The 21,769-nt window shown below is 49.5% G+C and overlaps 2 protein-coding genes across 2 annotated transcripts in view; one reads left to right on the forward strand and one right to left on the reverse strand.

The window, feature by feature from the left end:
* The window catches only part of ACAP1 (ArfGAP with coiled-coil, ankyrin repeat and PH domains 1), a 48,272-nt gene that overhangs the window by 18,199 nt on the left and 8,304 nt on the right, over positions 1 to 21,769 (forward strand). Inside the window, exons 8-17 of the mRNA XM_058181593.1 lie at positions 240 to 335; positions 3,635 to 3,709; positions 6,921 to 7,030; positions 8,183 to 8,234; positions 9,640 to 9,740; positions 10,785 to 10,896; positions 12,981 to 13,189; positions 19,098 to 19,167; positions 20,144 to 20,238; positions 20,812 to 20,981. Coding sequence (XP_058037576.1) covers positions 240 to 335; positions 3,635 to 3,709; positions 6,921 to 7,030; positions 8,183 to 8,234; positions 9,640 to 9,740; positions 10,785 to 10,896; positions 12,981 to 13,189; positions 19,098 to 19,167; positions 20,144 to 20,238; positions 20,812 to 20,981 — 1,090 coding nt within the window. The remainder of the gene's footprint in view (positions 1 to 239; positions 336 to 3,634; positions 3,710 to 6,920; positions 7,031 to 8,182; positions 8,235 to 9,639; positions 9,741 to 10,784; positions 10,897 to 12,980; positions 13,190 to 19,097; positions 19,168 to 20,143; positions 20,239 to 20,811; positions 20,982 to 21,769) is intronic.
* Positions 5,595 to 21,769, reverse strand: part of ATP1B2 (ATPase Na+/K+ transporting subunit beta 2) — a 193,345-nt gene continuing 177,170 nt past the window's right edge. Inside the window, exon 8 of the mRNA XM_058181591.1 lies at positions 5,595 to 5,606. The gene's annotated coding sequence lies outside the window, so the exon portion shown is untranslated. The remainder of the gene's footprint in view (positions 5,607 to 21,769) is intronic.

A 21,769-nucleotide genomic window follows, 5' to 3' on the forward strand; every position in this document is an offset into this window, starting at 1 on the left:
CCCGTTCTGGTTTTAACGGAACTTTCGTTTTCGGGATCCCGGATGAGAAAATCCAAAAAACAGCACCTCTGAGCTGGTCAAAAGTTCCTTCCTCCAAAGACTCCTGGGGTGGTTTTTTTTTGGCCTATTTTATCTGCCACTCTGTCTGTTTGCAAAGAACCGTTTTCAGGGCAGCCCAAATCTTATTTGAAGAGACAGCTGGGCTGGGGTCTCCTTTCTGATGCCTCCGCTTGTTCCAGGTCCTGTCCTTCATGGAGGCCCAGGCCGTCTTCCTGGAGCAGGGGTCTCAAGCGTCCAAGGGACTGGAGGAATATCGCAAAGGCCTGGCTGCTCAGGTGAGGAGGACAGGTGGTGCTGAAAGTTTTTCTTTTTGTTTTATTTTGTTTTATTTTATTTTATTTTATTTTATTTTATTTTATTATTTTATTTTATTTTATTTTATTTTTTTATTTTTATTTTATTTTTATTTTATTTTATTTTTATTTTTATTTATTTTATATTATTTTATTTTATTTATTTTTATTTTATTATTTTATGTTTAGTTTAGTTTTATTCTATTCCTAATTCCTATTCTATTCTATTCTATTCTATTCTATTCTATTCTATTCTATTCTATTCTATTCTATTCTATTTTATTTATTTATTTTTTAGAAAATAATATTTATTGAATTTCCAAAAGTTAAAATACACAATGCAAAAAAAAAAAGCACAATACACAAAAACAAAATATATAAAACACACAAAGACAAACGCATCAAAAGGGCCTCTGTGGCTCAGGCTGCTAATGCAGTTATTAACAGCAGCTGCCTGCAATTACTGCAGGTTCAAGTCCCACCAGGCCCAAGGTTGACTCAGCCTTCCATCCTTTATAAGGTAGGTAAAATGAGGACCCAGATTGTTGGGGGCAATAAGTTGACTTTGTATATAATATACAAATGGATGAAGACTATTGCTAACATAGTGTAAGCCGCCCTGAGTCTTCGGAGAAGGGCGGGATATAAATGCAAATTTAAAAAAAAATTACATTACTCATAACAGCTTTTCCTATTCTATTCTATTTTATTTTATTTTATTTTATTTTATTTTATTTATTTTTATTTTAGTTTAGTTTAGTTTTATTTTATTCCTAATTCCTATTCTATTCTGTTCTATTCTATTCTATTCTATTTTTAGTTTGGTTTATTTGTTTTTATTTATGTTCAGTTCAGTTTAGCTTAGTTTTATTCTATTCCTAATTCCTATTCTATTCTATTCTATTTTTATTTATTTATTTTATTTTTAATTTAATTTAGTTTAGTTTAGTTTTATTCTATTCCTAATTCCTATTCTATTCTATTCTATTTTTATTTATTTATTTATTTTTTAGTTTAGTTTAGTTTTATTCTATACTGTTCCTATTCTATTTTATTATTGTATTGTATTATTTTATTATTTTATTTTATTCTGGTCTATTCTTTTTTATATTCTATTCTATTTTATTATTTTATTATTCTATTCTATTTTATTTTGCTTTATTGTGTACTTTATTTGTATTTTAATTTATTGGCCATTTTATTTTATTTTCTTATATGTTTTATTGCAAATTTTATTTATTTGCTAGTTTGTTTCCTTTATATTTTATTGCATCTTTTCCTTTTTTTTTTTTGCATTTATATCCCGCCCTTCTCCAAAGACTCAGGGCGTCTTATTGCATCTTGTACTCTATTGCATCTTCTATTTTAATTTATTGCCCAGCTAACTTTACTTTATTGTATGTTTTATTTCTTCTTTATTTTATTTCATTGCATGTCTTATTTTATTTCATTAGATATTATTTTATGTTATTGCGTTTTTTCTTTATTTTACTGATACCTTATTTTACAGTTTGGTTTCATTTTGCTGCTTATTTTACTTGAGTGCCTATTTTATTTTATTGTTTTCCATTATTATAAACCGCGTTGTGTATGCATGGAGAGTTTGTGGCCAGAATTAAGGGCAGAGAGGAGGAAATGGATGGAAGAGAGTCAGAGACCAGCCAGGAAAAAGAAAGTCCTGAATAAACAGAAACTCGTGACTTACTTTCCAGGGGTGTGAAAAATTTTGTTGCAATAAAATTGAGGATTGGTTCAAAGCCAGGCCAGTTGTGGGAAAAACAAAATCAATTGGTTGGGTGTGATGGGACTTGTAGTCCCAACTACAGCTGAAGCACAGCAGGACCCTCCCCCCCCCATCCTGTAGATTCAGATCCTATACAGGTCGTCCTTGACTTACGGCCGCAGTTGAGCCGCAAAATTTATGCTGTTGAGTGGAGACATTCGTTAAGTGGATTTTGCTCCATTTGACCAACTTTCTTGCCAAGGTTGTTAAGTACAGATTGCTGCAGTTATTAAGTGAGACACAGGGTTGTTAAGTGAATCCGGCTTCCCCCGTTGACTTTGATTGGCGGAAGGTCACCGAAGGGGATCACATGACCCTGGAAAACCCTGCGACTGTCATAAATATGAGTCAGTCGCCAGGCCTCTGAAGTTTAATCGCGTGACCTCCGGGATGACTCAACGGTCGTAAGTGTGAAAAATGGTCCTAAGTCCCTTTTTTCCAGGGCTGTTGTAACTGTGGTCACTAAACGAACGGTCGTAAGTTGAGAACTGCCTATATCAGGGAAGAAAATAGAATTCACCTTGGCTTGCTGCCGTATATATTGATTTTTAGATTTTTAATTTTTATTGTTTTTGCACTGTAAACTGTCCAGAGTCACCGATTTGAGACGGACAGAATATAGAAATTGAACGAATGGATCAAAGCAGGCATTCCTCCACTTGCAACAGTTCACTTAGTGACCGTTTGAATTTACGACGGCGCTGGAAAAAGTCAGCGATGGCCTTTTTGCAGCATACTCATGGTGACGGGATCGAAACTCGGGCGCTTGCCAATTGACTCAGACGTACGACGGTGGCAGTCCTAAGGTCACGCGATCCCCTTTTTGCGACCTCCCGACAAGCAAAAGCCCATGGGGGAAAATGGGGGGAAAGCCGGATTCATTTAAAGACCTTAACAACTTTGACAAGAAAGGTCGCAAAAGGGGTGCGAAACTCCCTGAAGAAATGCCTCGCTTTAGCGGCATACATTTTGGGGGGGGGAGGGGAGGGGGCTCGATGGCGGTCGTAAGTCGAGGACTTCCTGTAACTTCCATCCTGGGTTATTGACTTCGAACCTCATTCCAGCTGTTTCCTTTTGCAAGAATTGGACTTTCCTGCAAAGTGACATCGCCCCCCCCATCCGAGTTTGCGACCCCCTCCTCCCAGCCCCATGATTTTACCTTTCGCCGGGAACTGAAAACTTATTTATCCATCCATCCTGATTTTTAAATTCTAAATTTTTAATTTTTAATTGTAATTTTACCGGGTATTTTATATGGTCAATTGGACGGTTTTAATTTCGGCCTTTTATTGAATAAGCTTTTTAATTGTTATTTTAATATGTATATTAATTGTTTTAAATGAAGGCTGTACACCGCCCTGAGTCCTTCGGGAGAAGGGCGGTATAAAAGTTTAATTAATAAATAAATAAAATAAATAATACCGAAGGGAGGGTGATTGGGGGGGGGTGTTTTCTCCATCCTTCCCTTTGCCCTGGGATTTCCATATCTTTTTTTCAGCTGCACGAGCTGGTCCTGGAATCGGCCCGAGAGAAGAGGGACATGGAGCAGAGACACGCCGTCATAAAGCAGAAGGTGAGGTCCCCGGGGCGAAACCTGGTTTAATAGCGGTCACTGTGAGAGGCATCTTGGAGCAAAAAAGGCTCTAAGAATTGTAAACCTAATCTTGCGTAGCTTCTTTTCCAAAAACACCACACTACTAACCAGAGCATATAAAACATTTGCTAGACCAATTCTAGAATACAGCTCGCCTGTTTGGAACCCTCACCACATCTCTGACATCAACACAATTGAACGTGTCCAGAAATATTTTACAAGAAGAGTTCTCCATTCCTCTCTAAACAACAAAATACCTTATCCCACCAGACTTGAAATCCTAGGCTTAGAAAACTTGGAACTCCGTCGCCTTCGACAAGACCTAAGTTTAACTCACAGAATAATCTATTGTAATGTCCTTCCTGTCAAAGACTACTTCAGCTTCAATTGCAATAATACTAGAGCAACTAATAGATTTAAACTTAATGTCAACCGCTTTAATCTAGATTGCAGAAAATATGACTTCTGCAACAGAATCATAAGTGCTTGGAATACTTTACCTGACTCTGTGGTCTCTTCTCATAATCCCAAAAGCTTTAACCAAAAACTTTCTAATATTGACCTCACCCCATTCCTAAGAGGACCATAAGGGGCGTGCATAAGAGCACAAACGTGCCTACCGTTCCTGTCCTATTGTTTTTTTTTCTTTTCTTCTTCTTATATATATATATATGCTTATACCTCCTAATATTTCCTCATATATATGTTTATGTACTATATAATCCTTTTGTATGATACTTACATATATTGTTGTGACAAAACAAATAAATAAATAAATAAATAGGAGCCAGCCGTGTGCGGGCGGCAGCCAAAAAAGCCAATGCAATCCTTAATTACATTAACCGAGGGATACAATCCAGATCAAGGAAGGTGCTAATACCACTCTATAAAGGCTTAGTAAGGCCACACCTAGAGTACTGCATCCAATTTTGGTCATCAGACTATAAAAAAGAGGTTGAGACTCTAGAAAAAGTGCAGAGAAGAGCAACCAGGATGATGAGGGGACCGGAGGCTAAAACATATGATGGACCGGTTGCAGGAACTGGGCTTGGCTAGTCTAGTGAAGAGAAGGACCAGGGGAGACATGAGAGCATCTTCCAATATTTATGGGGCTGCCCTAGAGAGGAGGAAGGGGGTCAAGCTATTCTCCAAAGCACCCAAAGGCCAGACCAGAAATAATGGATGGAAACTGACCAAGGAGAGATTCAAGTTAGAAATAAGGAGCAATTTTCTGACAGTGAGAACAATCAAACCATGGAACAGAAGTTGGCTTCCGAAGTTGTGGGAGCTTTCAAGAAGAGACTGGATTGTCAGCTGTCAGAAATGGTGTAGGGTCTCCTGCTTGGGCCGGGGGTTGGACTGGATGACCTACAAGGTCCCTTCCATTAATCTGTTATTATTCTGTTATTCAGAAATTGTGGGAGCTTCATCCCTGGAGGCTTCCAAGAAGAGACAGGACTGCCATTTGTCAGAAATAGTGTAGGGTCTGTTTGGGCTAGGGGGTTGGACTAGATGACCTACCAGGTCCCTTCTGACTGTTAATCTGTTAATGATGGATCCTGTTGTTGATGGAGGTTGTGGGAGATTCATCCCTGGAGGCCTTCAAGAAGAGACTGGATGGCCATCTGTCAGAAATGGTGTAGGTTTTCCTGCTTGGGCGGCGGCAGGGGTGGGTGGGGGGTTGGACTAGATGACCTCCAGAGTCCCTTCCGACTCTGTTAATCTAGCTAGCTGGACTGCCCCAACGCCAGGAAAACTCACTTCTGCCTCTGTCTGTCTCAACTGCTGTTGGGCGACCACTTACCCCCTGCACCCCCCCACCCTCCGAACCTGACATCTGTATATTTGGGGTGACCGGGAGTGGGGGGGGGTTGGGGGGGGCTCGGCTGAACCCTTGCGGAGAGGTTGGTGGGGAAGGGAGCTCCCTTCTCGGGTGGGTTGCGAGGGGAAGAGTTGTTGAGGGAGGTGTGGGATCAGCCTTCCCAAATTACAGGTAGTCCTGGACTTGCAACAGTTCATTTAGTGACCATTCAAAGTTACAAAAAGTGACTTAGGAACGTTTCTCAGACTTACGACCGTTGCAGCCATCTCCTTGGTCGCACGAACAAAATTCGGACGCTTGGCAACTGACTCCTAGTTAGGACGGTCGCAGCGTCCCGGGGGGGGGGGGCACAATCCCCCTTTTGCAACCTACGGACAAGCAAAGTCAATGGGGAAACCAGATTCACTTAACGACGGTGTTGCTAACCGAACAGCCGCAGGAGTTCACTTAACGACGGTGGCAGGGAAAGTGGTGAGACGGGAGAAAACGTTCACTTAACGAAGGTGTCCCGCTTAGTGATAGGAATTTGGGGGGGGTCGATTGCGGTCATATGTCGAGGACTTGCTGCACAGAAGAGTCGCCCTCCACTTACCCAGGGGTGCAGCCTTAGAAAGAAAGAAAAAAAATTTGCGGTGAACTTTGCAGAATTTTAAAATTTTCCAGTGTTTCCTTTTGTGTAAAGGGTGAGTCCTCGACGTTACGACCACAGTAAGAACCGAAAAAGTCATCCTTAAGCAGTACAGTTGTTAAGTGAGACATGGGTGGCTGCGCCTCATTTTATGCCCTGTTTCTCGTGGTTGTTGAGCGAAACATCTCGGGATGGCCATTGGTGCCCTTCCTTGCCAGCTACCCTGGTTGACCTGAGTCGTTGAGCCTCCTTTTATGACCCTTTTTGGCCACGGTTGTTAAGTGAATCATAGCCGTTAAGGCGGTCATTAAACGAATCCAGCTTCCCCCCCCCATTGATCTTGCTTGTTGGGAAGACCCCAAAATGCTGCAACCGTCATAAATACATGCACATCGGCTGAGTTTTGATCCCATGACACTACAATGGTTCCGAGTGCGAGGATCAGTCATACGTCCGTTACAAACGGTCGTAAGTCGAGGACTGCCTGTAGAGGCTTCGGTGGAGGATCCCCTGAGTTTCCTGGTCTTGAGAAGCTGAGTTTTACAGGTGGACATCCAGGTTTAGTCCTGCAGGTAGAGTTTAAACAGGTGGGAGGAGCTTCTGAAAGAAGGGGCGGGGCTTGGGCCCAAAGGGAGGAGTTTCCTCCGATAGCGGGAATAGCTGAAGTGGGATTTTGGCTTCCGTTGGCCAACAGAAGGTCCTTGGCGTGCAGGCTCATGCTGTCTTCTCACCTTGTCCAGGATTTGAGCCAAGATGATGATGTTCCAGAAATCCAGGCCGAACCAGGCCAGGTGGTGACGGAAGGATACCTGTACAAACGGGCCAGCAACGCCTTCAAGACCTGGAGCAGGTGAGCTTAGCCTGCCTTACCTGGACGAGCACACCTGGGTCCTCTCATAGAGCGGGGTTTGCACACCTGAGCATCTTTAAGATCTCCAGACTTCGACTCCCAGGATTCCCCAGTTTGATTTAAGATGTCTGGACTTCGACTCCCAGAATTCCCCAATTTGATTTAAGATGTCTGAACTTCAACTCCCATAATTCCCCAGTCAGTTTGATTTAAGATGTCTGGACTTCAACTCCCAGAATTCCCCAGTCAGTTTGATTTTAAGATTTCTGGACTTCAATTCCCAGAATTCCCCAGTTTGATTTAAACTGTCTGGACTTCGACTCCCAGAATTCCCCAGTCAATTTGATTTTAAGATTTCTGGACTTTGACTCCCAGAATTCCCCAGTTTGATTTAAGCTGTCTGGACTTCAACTCCCAGAATTCCCCAGTCAGTTTGATTTTAAGATTTCTGGACTTCAACTCCCAGAATTTCCCGGTCAGTTTGATTTAAGATGTCTGGACTTCGACTCCCAGAATTCCCCAGTCAGTTTGATTTTAAGATTTCTGGACTTCAACTCCCAGAATTCCCTAGTCAGTTTGATTTAAGTTGTCTGGACTTCGACTTCCAGAATTCCCCAGTCAGTTTGATTTACTATTTCTGGACTTGAATTCCCAGAATTCCCCAGTTTGATTTAAGTTGTCTGGACTTCAACTCCCAGAATTCCCCAGTCAGTTTGATTTACGATTTCTGGACTTGAATTCCCAGAATTCCCCAGTTGGCAAAGGTTTACCAGAATTCAACATGGATAGGACAAGAACAAATATATATATTTTTGATGGGGTAACTTTCTTAGTATAGGGTACTCCTCAACTTCCAGCCATTCATTTAGTGACCATTCGAAGTCACCACGGCACTGAAAAAATTGACTGATGATCTTTTTTCACACTTACGACCATTGCAGCGTCCCTGTTAACAACCGCCTTGCTTAGCGAGAAAAATTCTGATCCTAACTGCGGTCAGGGACTCCCTTTGCCTGTTTAACCTTTGAGGTTGAAGGGAGCCTGGCCCTGCCATTGTTCTCGGTGTGGTAGACTGCTCTGGCCTAGGGAAGCTCTCCTGGCTTCTGTCCCTCCTGCCAGCTTCCCTGCTCAGCTGCTGTATCTCCATTGCAGGCGCTGGTTCTCCATCCAGAACAACCAGCTGGTATATCAGAAGAAGGCCAAGGTGAGGCGGGGGGGCTTCTTTGGAGGACCGGGGGGGGGGCAATTTTTATTGGGCGGGAGGGAGGGGAGGAGAGGGAAGGAAAGGAAAAGAAGGAAGCAAAACAAGAAAAAGAAGAGGAGGAAGAGGCAGGAAAAAAAGAAAGAGGAAAGGAAAGGAAGGAAGGAAAAGGAAAAATAAAAGGAAAAGAAGGAAGGGAGAGAGAGAAGGAAAGAAAATGGAAAGAAAGAGTAAGAAAGAAAGAAAAAGGGAGGGAAGGAAGGAAGGAAAGAGGAGAGGAAGGGAGGACAAGAAGGAAAGAGAACGAAAAGAAGAGGGAGGGATAAAGCGGAGGAGAGGGAGGGAAGAAAGGAAGGAGAGGGAGGGAAGAAAGGAGAGGGAGGGAGGGATGACAAGAAGGAGAAGGGCAAGAACAAAAAAGAAGGGGAGGGAGGGATAAAGAAAGGATAGGAGAAGGAGATGAAGAGAAAGGAAAGAAGGAAGAAGGAAGGGAGGGAGAGAAAGAGAAAAAGAAGGCAGAAACAAAGAAGAAAGAAAGAAAGAAAAAAAAGAAAGGAAGGAAGGGGAGGAGAGGGAAGGAAAGGAAAAGAAGGAAGCAGAGCAAGAAAAAGAAGAGGAGGAAGAGGCAGGAAAAAGAAAGGAAGGAAAAGGAAGGAAGGAAAAGGAAAAATAAAAGGAAAAGGAAAAGAAGGGAGAGAGAGAGAAAGAAAGAAAATGGAAAGAAAGAGTAAGAAAGAAAGAAAAAGGGAGGGAAGGAAGGAAGGAAAGAGGAGAGGAAGGGAGGACAAGAAGGAAAGAGAAGGAAAAGAAGAGGGAGGGATAAAGAGGAGAAGAGGGAGGGGAGAAAGGAAGGAGAGAGAGAGAGAGAAGGAAAAGAAGGGAGGACAAGAAGGAAGAGAACAAAAAAGAAGGGGAGAGAGGGAAAAAGAAAGGCTAGGAGAAGGAGATGGAGGACGAGAAAGGAAAGAGGGAAGAAGGAAGGGAGAGAGAGAAAGAGAAAAAGAAGGCAGAAACAAAGAAGAAAGAGAAAGGAAGAAAAGAAAAAGGAAGGAAGGGAGGAGAGGAAGGAAGGAAAAGAAGGAAGCAGAGCAAGAAAAAGAAGAGGCAGGAAGAGGCAGGAAAAAAAGAAAGAGGAAAGGAAAGGAAGGAAGGGAGAGAGAGAAAGAGAAAAAGAAGGCAGAAACAAAGAAGAAAGAAAGGAAAGAAAGAGAAAGGAGAAAGGAAGGAAAGAAAGAGAAAGGATTAAGAAAGGAAGGAAGGAAGGAACCTGGATGGAAATGCCGGAAACTTCTCTCCAGCATCTGGGTGGGTGGGAGTTGGGGGTGTGTGTGTGGGGGGCCTGAGCTGGACCCCTCACGTCGTCCCCTTCTTCTTCTTCCTCCTCCTCCCCCCCCATTTTCTCCCCCAGGACGTGGTGACGGTGGTGGTAGAAGACCTCCGTCTCTGTACGGTCAAGCCGTGTCCGGATCACGAGCGCCGCTTCTGTTTTGAGGTGGTCTCCCCCTCCAAGTGAGTCCCCTCCCCTCTTCCTCCCCAGGCCGTTCCCGCGGGGGGGAAGAGGTCAAAAAAGTCAAGATGGCGCCAGGGCCCTTCCCATCAATGCCCTTGAAGGGCGGGGGTCCCATTTCCCTCTCTTTTTCGCCTCTCGTTCTTCGACCAAATTTTTAGTCCATTCCCAAAAAATGAACTCCCCTCCAAAAATAAAAATTTCATTTCATTTTTTCATTTTCATTTATTCGTACTTTTATACCGCCCTATCTCCCTAGGGACTCAGGGCGGTGTACAGCCATATAAAAACACATAAATATACAAATAAAACATCCATCTAAAAAACTTATTATATAGGCCAAAATTTAAAATAGACATATAAACAATAAAACCCAATTTAAAACCAAATCTAAAATTTAGACATTTAAAATTTTAAAATTTTTTTAAAAATCTAGTCCAGTCCTGCGCAAATAAATAGATGTTAAATTACAAACGCAAACGAAAGCTAAAGAATGACGTTAAAAAAAAAAAAGGTGAATTGAAAGGGAGAAAAAAAACCCCCCAAAAAAGTATTTAACAAAACACACTCACGTATCGCAACGATAAACAACGTTTATACGTTTTGACATCAAAACAGGTCGTCCTCGGCTTACGACCGCAATGGAGGGCCCACACTTGTCACTAAGCGGAAACGTTTGTTGAGCGAATTTCGTCCCATTTTTATAACTTGAGCGGACGCGACTGTGAGGGGAACCGCCGCCGTTCTTAAATGAGTCACCCTGTCCTTAAGTGAATCCGGCTTCTCCCCCGTTGACTTGCGTCCGAATGTAAATCACGGGGATGTTGCAACGGTCGTAAGTGTGAAAAACGGTATAACGACGGCAACGATTGTAATAAGAATGCAGCAACTGCGGCGATTCACTTAACGACTGTGGCGAGAACGGTCGTAAAATGGGGCAGAATTCACTTAGCAACTGTCTCACTTAACAACAGAAAGGTTGGGCTCCGTTTTGGTCGTAAGTCGAGGTCCAGGGTCCAATAGCCTCTCCTTCCGTCTTGCTTTAGGACATGCCTCCTGCAGGCGGATTCGGAGCGCCACCTACAGGCCTGGATGTGCGCTGTCCAGAACAGCATCGCCTCGGCGTACAACGAGGATCGGCCGGAATCCCCTGGACAGGTAAGACCCGGCGCCCTCCAGCCCAATTTGTGACGAGGTCGTTATAAGAGGTGTGTGTGTGGGGGTCCTCATGTCCTCGTTTTACGACCGTTTAACGATGATTTGAAGTTACAAAGGTCTTTTAAAAAAGTCACGTGACTTGTCCTCACGTTATGACCAGTCGCACCACCCCTGGGGTTACGTGACGGCCACTGGGGCCCTCGGCAAGGGTCTCACATTTACGGCAGTTGAGGGATTTGGGGCTCCACTGTGGTCGTAAGTCGAGGACTTGCAGCTTCCTAACAGCGAGGACGATTAGCCAGTGGAACGGCTTGCCACCAGAAATTGTGGGTGGTCCATCACTGGAGATTTTTTTTTTTCTTTCTTTCTTTCTTTCTTTTTTTTTTGCAAAATTTTTTATTTTCCATAATAATTCCCACAATTTGACCAGTGTACAATACAATCACTTATCCAACAATCGATCCTATACTCAGATTATGCTCAATCAGGCTTGCTCCAGCACCACTCCCTCCCTTAATCCTTTCTACCCTTCTCATCCTTCTTCAACTTTCCCCACCATCCTTCTCCTCGCTTTCCTACTTCCCCACCTCTTCCCCACTTCTCACTACCATCTTTTCTAACCCTCTATCTTCTCCTCCTTCTTCTCCTCCTATCCTTTCTTCTCCCTCCCTTCTTTCCAACCTACCTGCCTACTTTCTTCCTTCTTTACTCCTCTTTCCTTACCCTTTCCCTTCGGGAGTGGTTACCGAGCAGTCCCGACTCTACACCATTCCAACTTGTTTAATTCTACCATTATTCCTGTACAGTGGCAATCAATCAATTTATAATCTTCCCCTTTCCCCCCCATTTCCCCCCTCCCCCCCCGAGACTTCCCAGAACAGAATAGAATAGAACAGAATAGAATAGAATTTTATTGGCCAAGTGTGATTGGACACACAAGGAATTTGTCTTGGTGCAGATGCTCTCAGTGTACATAAAAGACAAGATACCTTCATCAAGGTACAACATTTACAACACAATTGATGATCAATATATCAATATAAATCATAAGGATTGCCAGCAACAAGTTATAGTCATACAGTCATAAGTGGAAAGAGATTGGTGATGGGAACGATGAGAAGATTAATAGTAGTGCAGATTCAGTAAATAGTTTGACAGTGTTGAGGGAATTATTTGTTTAGCAGAGTGATGGCCTTCGGGAAAAAACTCTCCTTGTGTCTAGTTGTTCTGGTGTGCAGTGCTCTATAGCGTCGTTTTGAGGGTAGGAGTTGAAACAGTTTATATCCAGGATGCGAGGGATCTGCAAATATTTTCACGGCCCTCTTCTTGATTCGTGCAGTATACAGGTCCTCAATGGAAGGCAGGTTGGTAGCAATTATACAGGGTATAGTAACTAACAAATATAATCTAAAATATAACATAAAACATATTCCATTTCACACCATCACACTATCAATTCCCTTCTTTCTTAAACTCTAACACATGTCAATTCCTAACTTCACTCAAAAACTAATTGGTATTTTTTAATCTGATACTTATTTAATCGAATATAATCGATCCACTTTCTCCATTCCAAAATATATTTTTCTTGTGTACAGTCTTTCAAGTAGGCAGAAATTTTTGCCATTTCTGCTAAATTTGATACTTTACTGATCCATTCTCCAATTGCAGGCAAGTCTTCTTTCGTCCAATATTGTGCATTCAATAGTCTTGCGGCAGTTATTAAACTCAAAATCAGTTTTGTCTCTATAACAGTGCAATCTGGAATCATCACTGGAGATTTTTAAGAAGAGGCTGGACGGCCACTTGTCTGAAATGATTATAGGGTCTCCCGCTTAAGCAGCGGGCTGGGCTAGATGACCTCCGAGGTCCCTTCGAGCTCTGTTCTGATTACATGACATACATATTCTTACCTGTATTACGTAGACACGGTACATTACGTGCCTATTTGTCTGGAACAGTATCGGGTCTCCAGGGGTTGGACTAGATGACCTCGGAAGTCCCTTCCGGCTCTTATTCTGTCTGTGCTGCCTTTTGCCGATAATGTTTTTTTTTCGTTTTTTTTTCTTGGGGGGGGGTGTCAGCATCTGGAGCGGAGCGTGTCCCTGACGGCGGCCACCCTGCAGTCCCCCTCCAGCCACAAACTGCGGGGCGGGGTGGACAAGCACGTGGTAGATCAAGTGCAGCGCCTGGAGGGCAACGCCCAGTGTTGCGACTGCCGGGAGGCGGCCCCCGAGTGGGCCAGCATCAACCTGGGCATCACCCTTTGCATCGAGTGCTCCGGCATCCACAGGTGACTCATTATTGCAAGGAACCGAAAGGGGTTGGGCTAGATGACCTCCGGGGTCCCTTCCATCCCCCCCCACTCCCCGGGACTCCTTTGAGCCAGGGGGTTGGGCTAGATGACCTTCAGGGTCCCTTCCATCCCCCCTGTCTGGGATTCCTTTGAGCCAGGGGGTTGGGCTAAATGACCTCCGGGGTCCCTTCCATTCCCCCTATTCCCTGGGACATTCTTGAGCCGTAGGGTTGGGCTAGATGAATGCCAGAGTCTCTTCCATCTGCCCCTCTCTGGGACTCCTTTGAGCCAGGGGGTTGGGCTAGATGACCTCCAGGATCCCTTCCATCCCCCCCCCCGGGACTCCTTTGAGCCAGGGGGTTGGGCTAGATGACCTCTAGGATCCCTTCCATCCCCCCCCGGGACTCCTTTGAGCCAGGGGGTTGGGCTAGATGACCTCTAGGATCCCTTCCAACCCCCCCCCCACTCCCTGGGACTCCTTTGAGCCAGGAGGTTGGGCTAGAAGACCTCCAGGGTCCCTTCCATCCCCCCCCCCGGGACTCCTTTGAGCCAGGGGGTTGGGTTAGATGACCTCCAGGATCCCTTCCAACGCTCCCCCACTCCCTGGGACTCCTTTGAGCCAGGGGGTTGGGCTAGATGACCTCCAGGATCCCTTCCAAACCCCCCACTCCCTGGGACTCCTTTGAGCCAGGAGGTTGGGCTAGATGACCTCCAGGGTCCCTTCCATCTTCCCGGGACTCCTTTGAGCCAGGGAGTTGGGCTAGATGACCTTCAGGATCCCTTCCATTCCCCCTATTCCCTGGGATTTCTTTGAGCCGAAGGGTTGGGCTAGAATGAATGCCAGGATGCCTTCCATCCCCCACTCCCTGGGGCTCCTTTGAGCCAGGGGGTTGGGCTAGATGACCTTCAGGGTCCCTTCCATCCCCCCTGTCTGGGATTCCTTTGAGCCAGGGGGTTGGGCTAGATGACCTCTGGGGTCCCTTTCATTCCCCCTATTCCCTGGGACTTCTTTGAGCCGTAGGGTTGGGCTAGATGAATGCCAGAGTCCCTTTCATCTGCCCCTCTCTGGGGCTCCTTTGAGCCAGGGGGTTGGGCTAGATGACCTCTGGGGTCCCTTTCATTCCCCCTATTCCCTGGGACTTCTTTGAGCCGTAGGGTTGGGCTAGATGAATGCCAGAGTCCCTTTCATCTGCCCCTCTCTGGGACTCCTTTGAGCCAGGAGTTGGGCTAGAAGACCTCAGGGTCCCTTCCATCCCCCGCCCCAGGACCCTTTTGAGCCAGGAGATTGGGCTAGATGACCTCCGGGGTCCCTTCCAACCCCCCCTCCACTCCCTGGGACTCCTTTGAGCCAGGGGGTTGGGCTAGATGACCTCCGGGATCCCTTCCAAACCCCCCCCCCACTCCCTGGGACTCCTTTGAGCCAGGGGGTTGGGCTAGATGACCTCCAGGGTTTCTTCCATCCCCCACTTCCCGAGACTCCTTTGAGCCAGGGGGTTGGGCTAGATGATCTCCAGGCTCCCTTCCAACACCCCCCCCACTCCCTGGGACTCCTTTGAGCCAGGGGGTTGGGCTAGATGACCTCAGGCTCCTTCCATCTTCCCGGGACTCCTTTGAGCCAGGGGGTTGGGCTAGATGACCTTCAGGATCCCTTCCATTCCCCCTATTCCCTGGGACTTCTTTGAGCCGAAGGGTTGGGCTAGAATGAATGCCAGGATGCCTTCCATCCCCCACTCCCTGGGGCTCCTTTGAGCCAGGGGATTGGGCTAGATGACCTTCAGGGTCCTTTCCATCCCCCCTGTCTGGGATTCCTTTGAGCCAGGGGGCTGGGCTAGATGACCTCCGGGGTCCCTTCCATTTCCCCTATTTCCTGGGACTTCTTTGAGCCGTAGGGTTGGGCTAGATGAATGCCAGAGTCCCTTTCATCTGCCCCTCTCTGGGACTCCTTTGAGCCAGGGGGTTGGGCTAGATGACCTCCAGGATCCCTTCCAAACCCCCCACTCCCTGGGACTCCTTTGAGCCAGGAGGTTGGGCTAGATGACCTCCAGGGTCCCTTCCATCTTCCCGAGACTCCTTTGAGCCAGGGGGTTGGGCTAGATGACCTCCAGGCTCCCTTCTAACCCCCACACTCCCTGGGGCTCCTTTGAGCCAGGGGGTTGGGCTAGATGACCTCCAGGATCCCTTCCAAACCGCCCCCCCCACTCCCTGGGACTCCTTTGAGCCAGGGGGTTGGGCTAGATGATCTCCAGGCTCCCTTCCAACACCCCCCCCCCACTCCCTGGGACTCCTTTGAGCCAGGGGGTTGGGCTAGATGACCTCCAGGCTCCCTTCCAAACCGCCCCCCCCACTCCCTGGGACTCCTTTGAGCCAGGAGGTTGGGCTAGATGACCTCCAGGGTCCCTTCCATCTTCCCGAGACTCCTTTGAGCCAGGGGGTTGGGCTAGATGACCTTCAGGATCCCTTCCATTTCCCCTATTCCCTGGGACTTCTTTGAGCCGAAGGGTTGGGCTAGAATGAATGCCAGGATCCCTTCCATCCCCCACTCCCTGGGGCTCCTTTGAGCCAGGGGGTTGGGCTAGATGACCTTCAGGGTCCCTTCCATCCCCCCTGTCTGGGATTCCTTTGAGCCAGGGGGTTGGGCTAGATGACCTCTGGGGTCCCTTTCATTCCCCCTATTCCCTGGGACTTCTTTGAGCCGTAGGGTTGGGCTAGATGAATGCCAGAGTCCCTTTCATCTGCCCCTCTCTGGGACTCCTTTGAGCCAGGGAGTTGGGCTAGATGACCTCTGGGGTCCCTTCCATACCCCGCCCCAGGACTCTTTTGAGCCAGGAGATTGGGCTAGATGACCTCCGGGGTCCCTTCCAACCCCCCCTCCACTCCCTGGGACTCCTTTGAGCCAGGGGGTTGGGCTAGATGACCTCCGGGATCCCTTCCAAACCCCCCCCCCACTCCCTGGGACTCCTTTGAGCCAGGGGGTTGGGCTAGATGACCTCCAGGGTTTCTTCCATCCCCCACTTCCCGAGACTCCTTTGAGCCAGGGGGTTGGGCTAGATGATCTCCAGGCTCCCTTCCAACACCCCCCCCACTCCCTGGGACTCCTTTGAGCCAGGGGGTTGGGCTAGATGACCTCCAGGCTCCCTTCCATCTTCCCGGGACTCCTTTGAGCCAGGGGGTTGGGCTAGATGACCTTCAGGATCCCTTCCATTCCCCCTATTCCCTGGGACTTCTTTGAGCCGAAGGGTTGGGCTAGAATGAATGCCAGGATGCCTTCCATCCCCCACTCCCTGGGGCTCCTTTGAGCCAGGGGATTGGGCTAGATGACCTTCAGGGTCCTTTCCATCCCCCCTGTCTGGGATTCCTTTGAGCCAGGGGGCTGGGCTAGATGACCTCCGGGGTCCCTTCCATTTCCCCTATTTCCTGGGACTTCTTTGAGCCGTAGGGTTGGGCTAGATGAATGCCAGAGTCCCTTTCATCTGCCCCTCTCTGGGACTCCTTTGAGCCAGGGGGTTGGGCTAGATGACCTCCAGGATCCCTTCCATACCCCGCCCCCAGGACTCCTTTGAGCCAGGAGGTTGGGCTAGATGACCTCCAGGGTCCCTTCCATCTTCCCGAGACTCCTTTGAGCCAGGGGGTTGGGCTAGATGACCTCCAGGCTCCCTTCTAACCCCCACACTCCCTGGGGCTCCTTTGAGCCAGGGGGTTGGGCTAGATGACCTCCAGGATCCCTTCCAAACCGCCCCCCCCACTCCCTGGGACTCCTTTGAGCCAGGGGGTTGGGCTAGATGATCTCCAGGCTCCCTTCCAACACCCCCCCCCCACTCCCTGGGACTCCTTTGAGCCAGGGGGTTGGGCTAGATGACCTCCAGGCTCCCTTCCAAACCGCCCCCCCCCACTCCCTGGGACTCCTTTGAGCCAGGAGGTTGGGCTAGATGACCTCCAGGGTCCCTTCCATCTTCCCGAGACTCCTTTGAGCCAGGGGGTTGGGCTAGATGACCTTCAGGATCCCTTCCATTTCCCCTATTCCCTGGGACTTCTTTGAGCCGAAGGGTTGGGCTAGAATGAATGCCAGGATCCCTTCCATCCCCCACTCCCTGGGGCTCCTTTGAGCCAGGGGGTTGGGCTAGATGACCTTCAGGGTCCCTTCCATCCCCCCTGTCTGGGATTCCTTTGAGCCAGGGGGTTGGGCTAGATGACCTCTGGGGTCCCTTTCATTCCCCCTATTCCCTGGGACTTCTTTGAGCCGTAGGGTTGGGCTAGATGAATGCCAGAGTCCCTTTCATCTGCCCCTCTCTGGGACTCCTTTGAGCCAGGGAGTTGGGCTAGATGACCTCTGGGGTCCCTTCCATACCCCGCCCCAGGACTCTTTTGAGCCAGGAGATTGGGCTAGATGACCTCCGGGGTCCCTTCCAACCCCCCCTCCACTCCCTGGGGCTCCTTTGAGCCAGGGGGGTCGGCTAGGTGACCTCCGGGATCCCGTCCAAACCCCCCCCCCACTCCCTGGGACTCCTTTGGGCCAGGGGTTGGGCTGATGACCTCCAGGGTTTCTTCCATCCCCCACTTCCCGAGACTCCTTTGAGCCAGGGGGTTGGGCTAGATGATCTCCAGGCTCCCTTCCAACACCCCCCCCACTCCCTGGGACTCCTTTGAGCCAGGGGGTTGGGCTAGATGACCTCCAGGCTCCCTTCCATCTTCCCGGGACTCCTTTGAGCCAGGGGGTTGGGCTAGATGACCTTCAGGATCCCTTCCATTCCCCCTATTCCCTGGGACTTCTTTGAGCCGAAGGGTTGGGCTAGAATGAATGCCAGGATGCCTTCCATCCCCCACTCCCTGGGGCTCCTTTGAGCCAGGGGATTGGGCTAGATGACCTTCAGGGTCCTTTCCATCCCCCCTGTCTGGGATTCCTTTGAGCCAGGGGGCTGGGCTAGATGACCTCCGGGGTCCCTTCCATTTCCCCTATTTCCTGGGACTTCTTTGAGCCATAGGGTTGGGCTAGATGAATGCCAGAGTCCCTTTCATCTGCCCCTCTCTGGGACTCCTTTGAGCCAGGGGGTTGGGCTAGATGACCTCTGGGGTCCCTTCCATACCCCGCCCCCAGGACTCCTTTGAGCCAGGAGATTGGGCTAGATGACCTCCAGGGTCCCTTCCATCCCCCCTTCCCCTCCTCCGGACCCCTTTAATGGAGGTTTCTCAGAAGAGATCGGACAACTGTTTGTCTGGAATGGTGTAGGGTCTCCACCCTGAGCAGGGGGTTGGGCTGGATGACCTCTAGGGTCCCTTCCAACTCTTGTTATTCTGTTCAAATTTGAGATAAGCCAAAGAGCCGGAATAAAAATTGGGGTTGCGAGAAAGGACACACAAGAGTGCCCGAAATAGCTACTGAAGATGGGAGAAGGGCTTACAGGTGGTCCTCGACATGACGTTTCGTTTAGTGACCGTTCCAAGTTGCAACACGGCTGAAAAAATGTGGCTGGGGACCGTTTTTCACACTTACGGCCATCCCCGCCGTCACGGGATCAAAAATTCAGATGCTCAGCCACTGACTCGTATTTATGACGGTTGCAGCGTCCCGGGGGGGGGGTGTCCCGCGATCCCCTTTTGCGACCGTCCGACGAGCCAAGTCAACATGGGAAGCCGGATTCCCTTAACAGCCCCTGCAGGAAAGGCGGTCAAAGTGGAGGGGGGGGTGTCTTCACAAACGTCTCGCTTAGCAACGGAAACGTTGGGTCGTAAGTCGAGGACGGCCTCTATTGGATAAGGATCGGGTCTCTTGCCACGTTGGGAGGAAAAGACCCTGAGGGGGGGGGGAGGGCAGCCACGGTGTTGGGGGGGGCCCGTGGCTGTCCGGGGCAGTGTTGTCTTCACCTGTTGGACCCCGCCTGATCCGCACCGCCTCCCTCTTGCCTCTTAGGAGCCTGGGGGTGCATTTCTCCAAAGTGAGGCCCCTCACGCGGGATGCCTGGGAGCCCGAGCTGGTCAAGGTAAGGGGGGAAATTTGGGGAGGGGAGGGGGCTAGGAGGACCCCTTGATGTGGGGGAATCGGAAAACGCCTGCCAAGTCAGCGAGCCTTCCACTTCAAAGCGGGCAGGATTCGAACCCAGGTGGCAAGGGATCTGGCTCTGGTGTGCGGGGGGTGCAGCCCACAGATGCAGTATTTTGAGGAGGAAGAGACGGGGGTTGGAGAGGAAGGAGGGAGAGGAGGAGGAAGGAAGGAAGGAAGGAAGGAGGTAGAAGAGAAGGAGGAGGAAGGAAGGAAGGAAGGTGAGAAGGAGGAAAAGGAGAAGGAGGGAGGAAGAGGAGGGAGGAGAAAAGGGAAGGAGGGAGGAGGAGGAAGTTGGGAGGAGAAAAGGAAGGAAGGAGAGGAAGGAGAAAAGGAAGGAAGGAGAGGAGGAGGGAGGAGGAGAAGGAGGGAGGAAGGAGGAGGAAGGAAGGAAAAGGAGGAGGAGAAGGAGGAGGAAGGAGAAAAAGGAGGAAGGAAGAAGGGAGAGAAGAAAGAGAGAGAGAGAAAGGAAGGAAGGAAGAAAGAAAGAAAAGGAGGGAGGGAGGAAGGAAGAAGGGAGAGAGGAGGGAGGAGAAAAGGAGGGAGGAAGGAAGAAGAGGGTGGGGGAGGGAGGAGAAAAGGAAGGAAGGAAGGAGATAGTGGGAGGGAGGGAGGAGAAGGAGGGAGTGAAGGAAGGAAGGAGAGAAGGAGGAAGCAAGTTGGGGGAGGGAGGGAGAGGAAGGAGAAAAAAGGAGGAAAGGAAGAAGAGGGAGGGAGGAGAAAAAGGGAAGGAAGGGAGGAAGAAAGAAAAACAGAGAGAGAGAGAGAAAGAAAAAGAAAGTTTTTAGGGCTGTGGAACTCCAGCCAGCCCCTTTCTCCGCCCCCTCCTCTTGACTCCTCCCCTTCTGCTTGGAGGGAAGGTGGACCCCGAGCTGAAGCCCCGCCCCCTCCCTAAGCCCCTCCCTTGTCGCCTGCAGCTGATGACCGTCTTGGGCAACCGGGTCATCAACCAGATCTATGAAGCCAGAGTGGAGGAAATGAACATGAAGCGCCCCCAACCGGGAAGTTCCAGGTGAGAATCCCCCCACCACCACTCCGGCCCCTTCTACCAAAAAGCCCCGCCCACCCCCACCCCCCCCAGGATTGTCAATCAAGTTTCTCCATCCTCCAGGTAGTAAGAGAATTTCTGGAGGTTCGAGTGACCGTTTTTTTTTCTTTTTTGGTGTCTCCGCACCTGCCCTGTAGGGGGCGCAGCTGCCCTGAAGGGCTGCAGTTACATGCCTTGGCCTCTAGATGGCCTCGTGGGACACCGCGGGGTCCCCCTGGCCGGCCCTCCTCCTCCAGGGGCCTTCTAGATGTCTTGTCCAATTCGGAGAAGCGGGTCCGAAACCTCACGTCCCGCTGGGCGGGGCGAGAAAAGTGGGCGGCGACCAGTTCGGGGGGCGTGGCCAGCCAGCAGTCGATACCAGTTCGGCGACCCAGGCTAAATTACTGCTAGCGGTTCACCCGAACTGGTTGAAACCCACCACTGGTCCCGACCCCCCTGACCCGTCCAAAGGTTCTGGGTGCGAGAGGACGACGGATCGTGATTCCTCCCTTCCGAAGAGCAACACTCGAAACGTGGCGGCTGTCATTCTTTGTCCAGATCCGAGAAGGAAGCCTGGATCCGGGCCAAATACGTGGAAAGGAAATTTATCACCAAGTTCCCGAATGCCGGGGGGCCCCTGAGCCGCAGCAGAGAGCCCGGGGGGCAGGAGAGATCCCCGCGGCCGTTTCCCAAGCCCAAACCGCTGGGCCAGATCCGCCGCGGCCCAGGTAAGAGGGAGGAGGGAGGGGCCTTTTTCTCCGAAAGTGGGATCGGGTGAGGGCCTCCTGACGCTTGCCCAGAAAGTCAGTGGGGAAGCCAACAGGAAAGGTTTGGATGCCACTGGCGGGAGGCTCCTTCGGCCGGTCACCGTCCCCTCGGGGCTCACACTGCGCCAGCCACACCTGCACACCTGCACACCTTCACGGGGCCTCTTGTGCACCACTTCACACCCTCACAACAACTTTTGCATACCTGACCCAAGCTGAAGGGTCTTTCCTTCCTTCCTTCCTTCCTCTTTCCTCCTCTCTCTTTCCTCCCCTCCCACTCTCCGTTCTCTCCAGCCTCCCTCCCTCCTTCCTTTCCTTCCTTCCTTCCCTCCTTCCCCCTTCCTCCTTCCTTTCTTCCTCCCTCCCTCCCTCCTTCCTTCCATCCTTTCCTTCCTTCCTCCCTCCCTCCTTCCTTCCCTTCTCCCTTCCTCCTTCCCTCCTCCTTCCTTCCTTCCTCCTTCTCCTCCTTCCTTCTTCCGCCTCCCTCCCACTTTCTTCCCTCCCTCTCTGCTTCCTTCCTCCCTCCGTCCCTTCTTCTTTCCTTCCTTTTCTCCCTTCCTCCTTCCCCCTCCCTCCTTCCTTCCTTCCTCCTTCTCCTCCTTCTCCTCCCTCCTTCCCTCCTTTCTCCTTCCTCCTTCCTTCCACCTCCCTCCCTTCTTCTTCTCTCCTCCTTCCTTCCTTCCTCCCTCCATCCTCCTTCCTCCATTCTCACTCTGTCCCTCCTTCCTCCTCCCTCCTTCCTTCTTCCT

Source organism: Ahaetulla prasina, chromosome 4 (genome assembly GCF_028640845.1).
Source record: "Ahaetulla prasina isolate Xishuangbanna chromosome 4, ASM2864084v1, whole genome shotgun sequence".
NCBI lineage: Eukaryota > Metazoa > Chordata > Lepidosauria > Squamata > Colubridae > Ahaetulla > Ahaetulla prasina.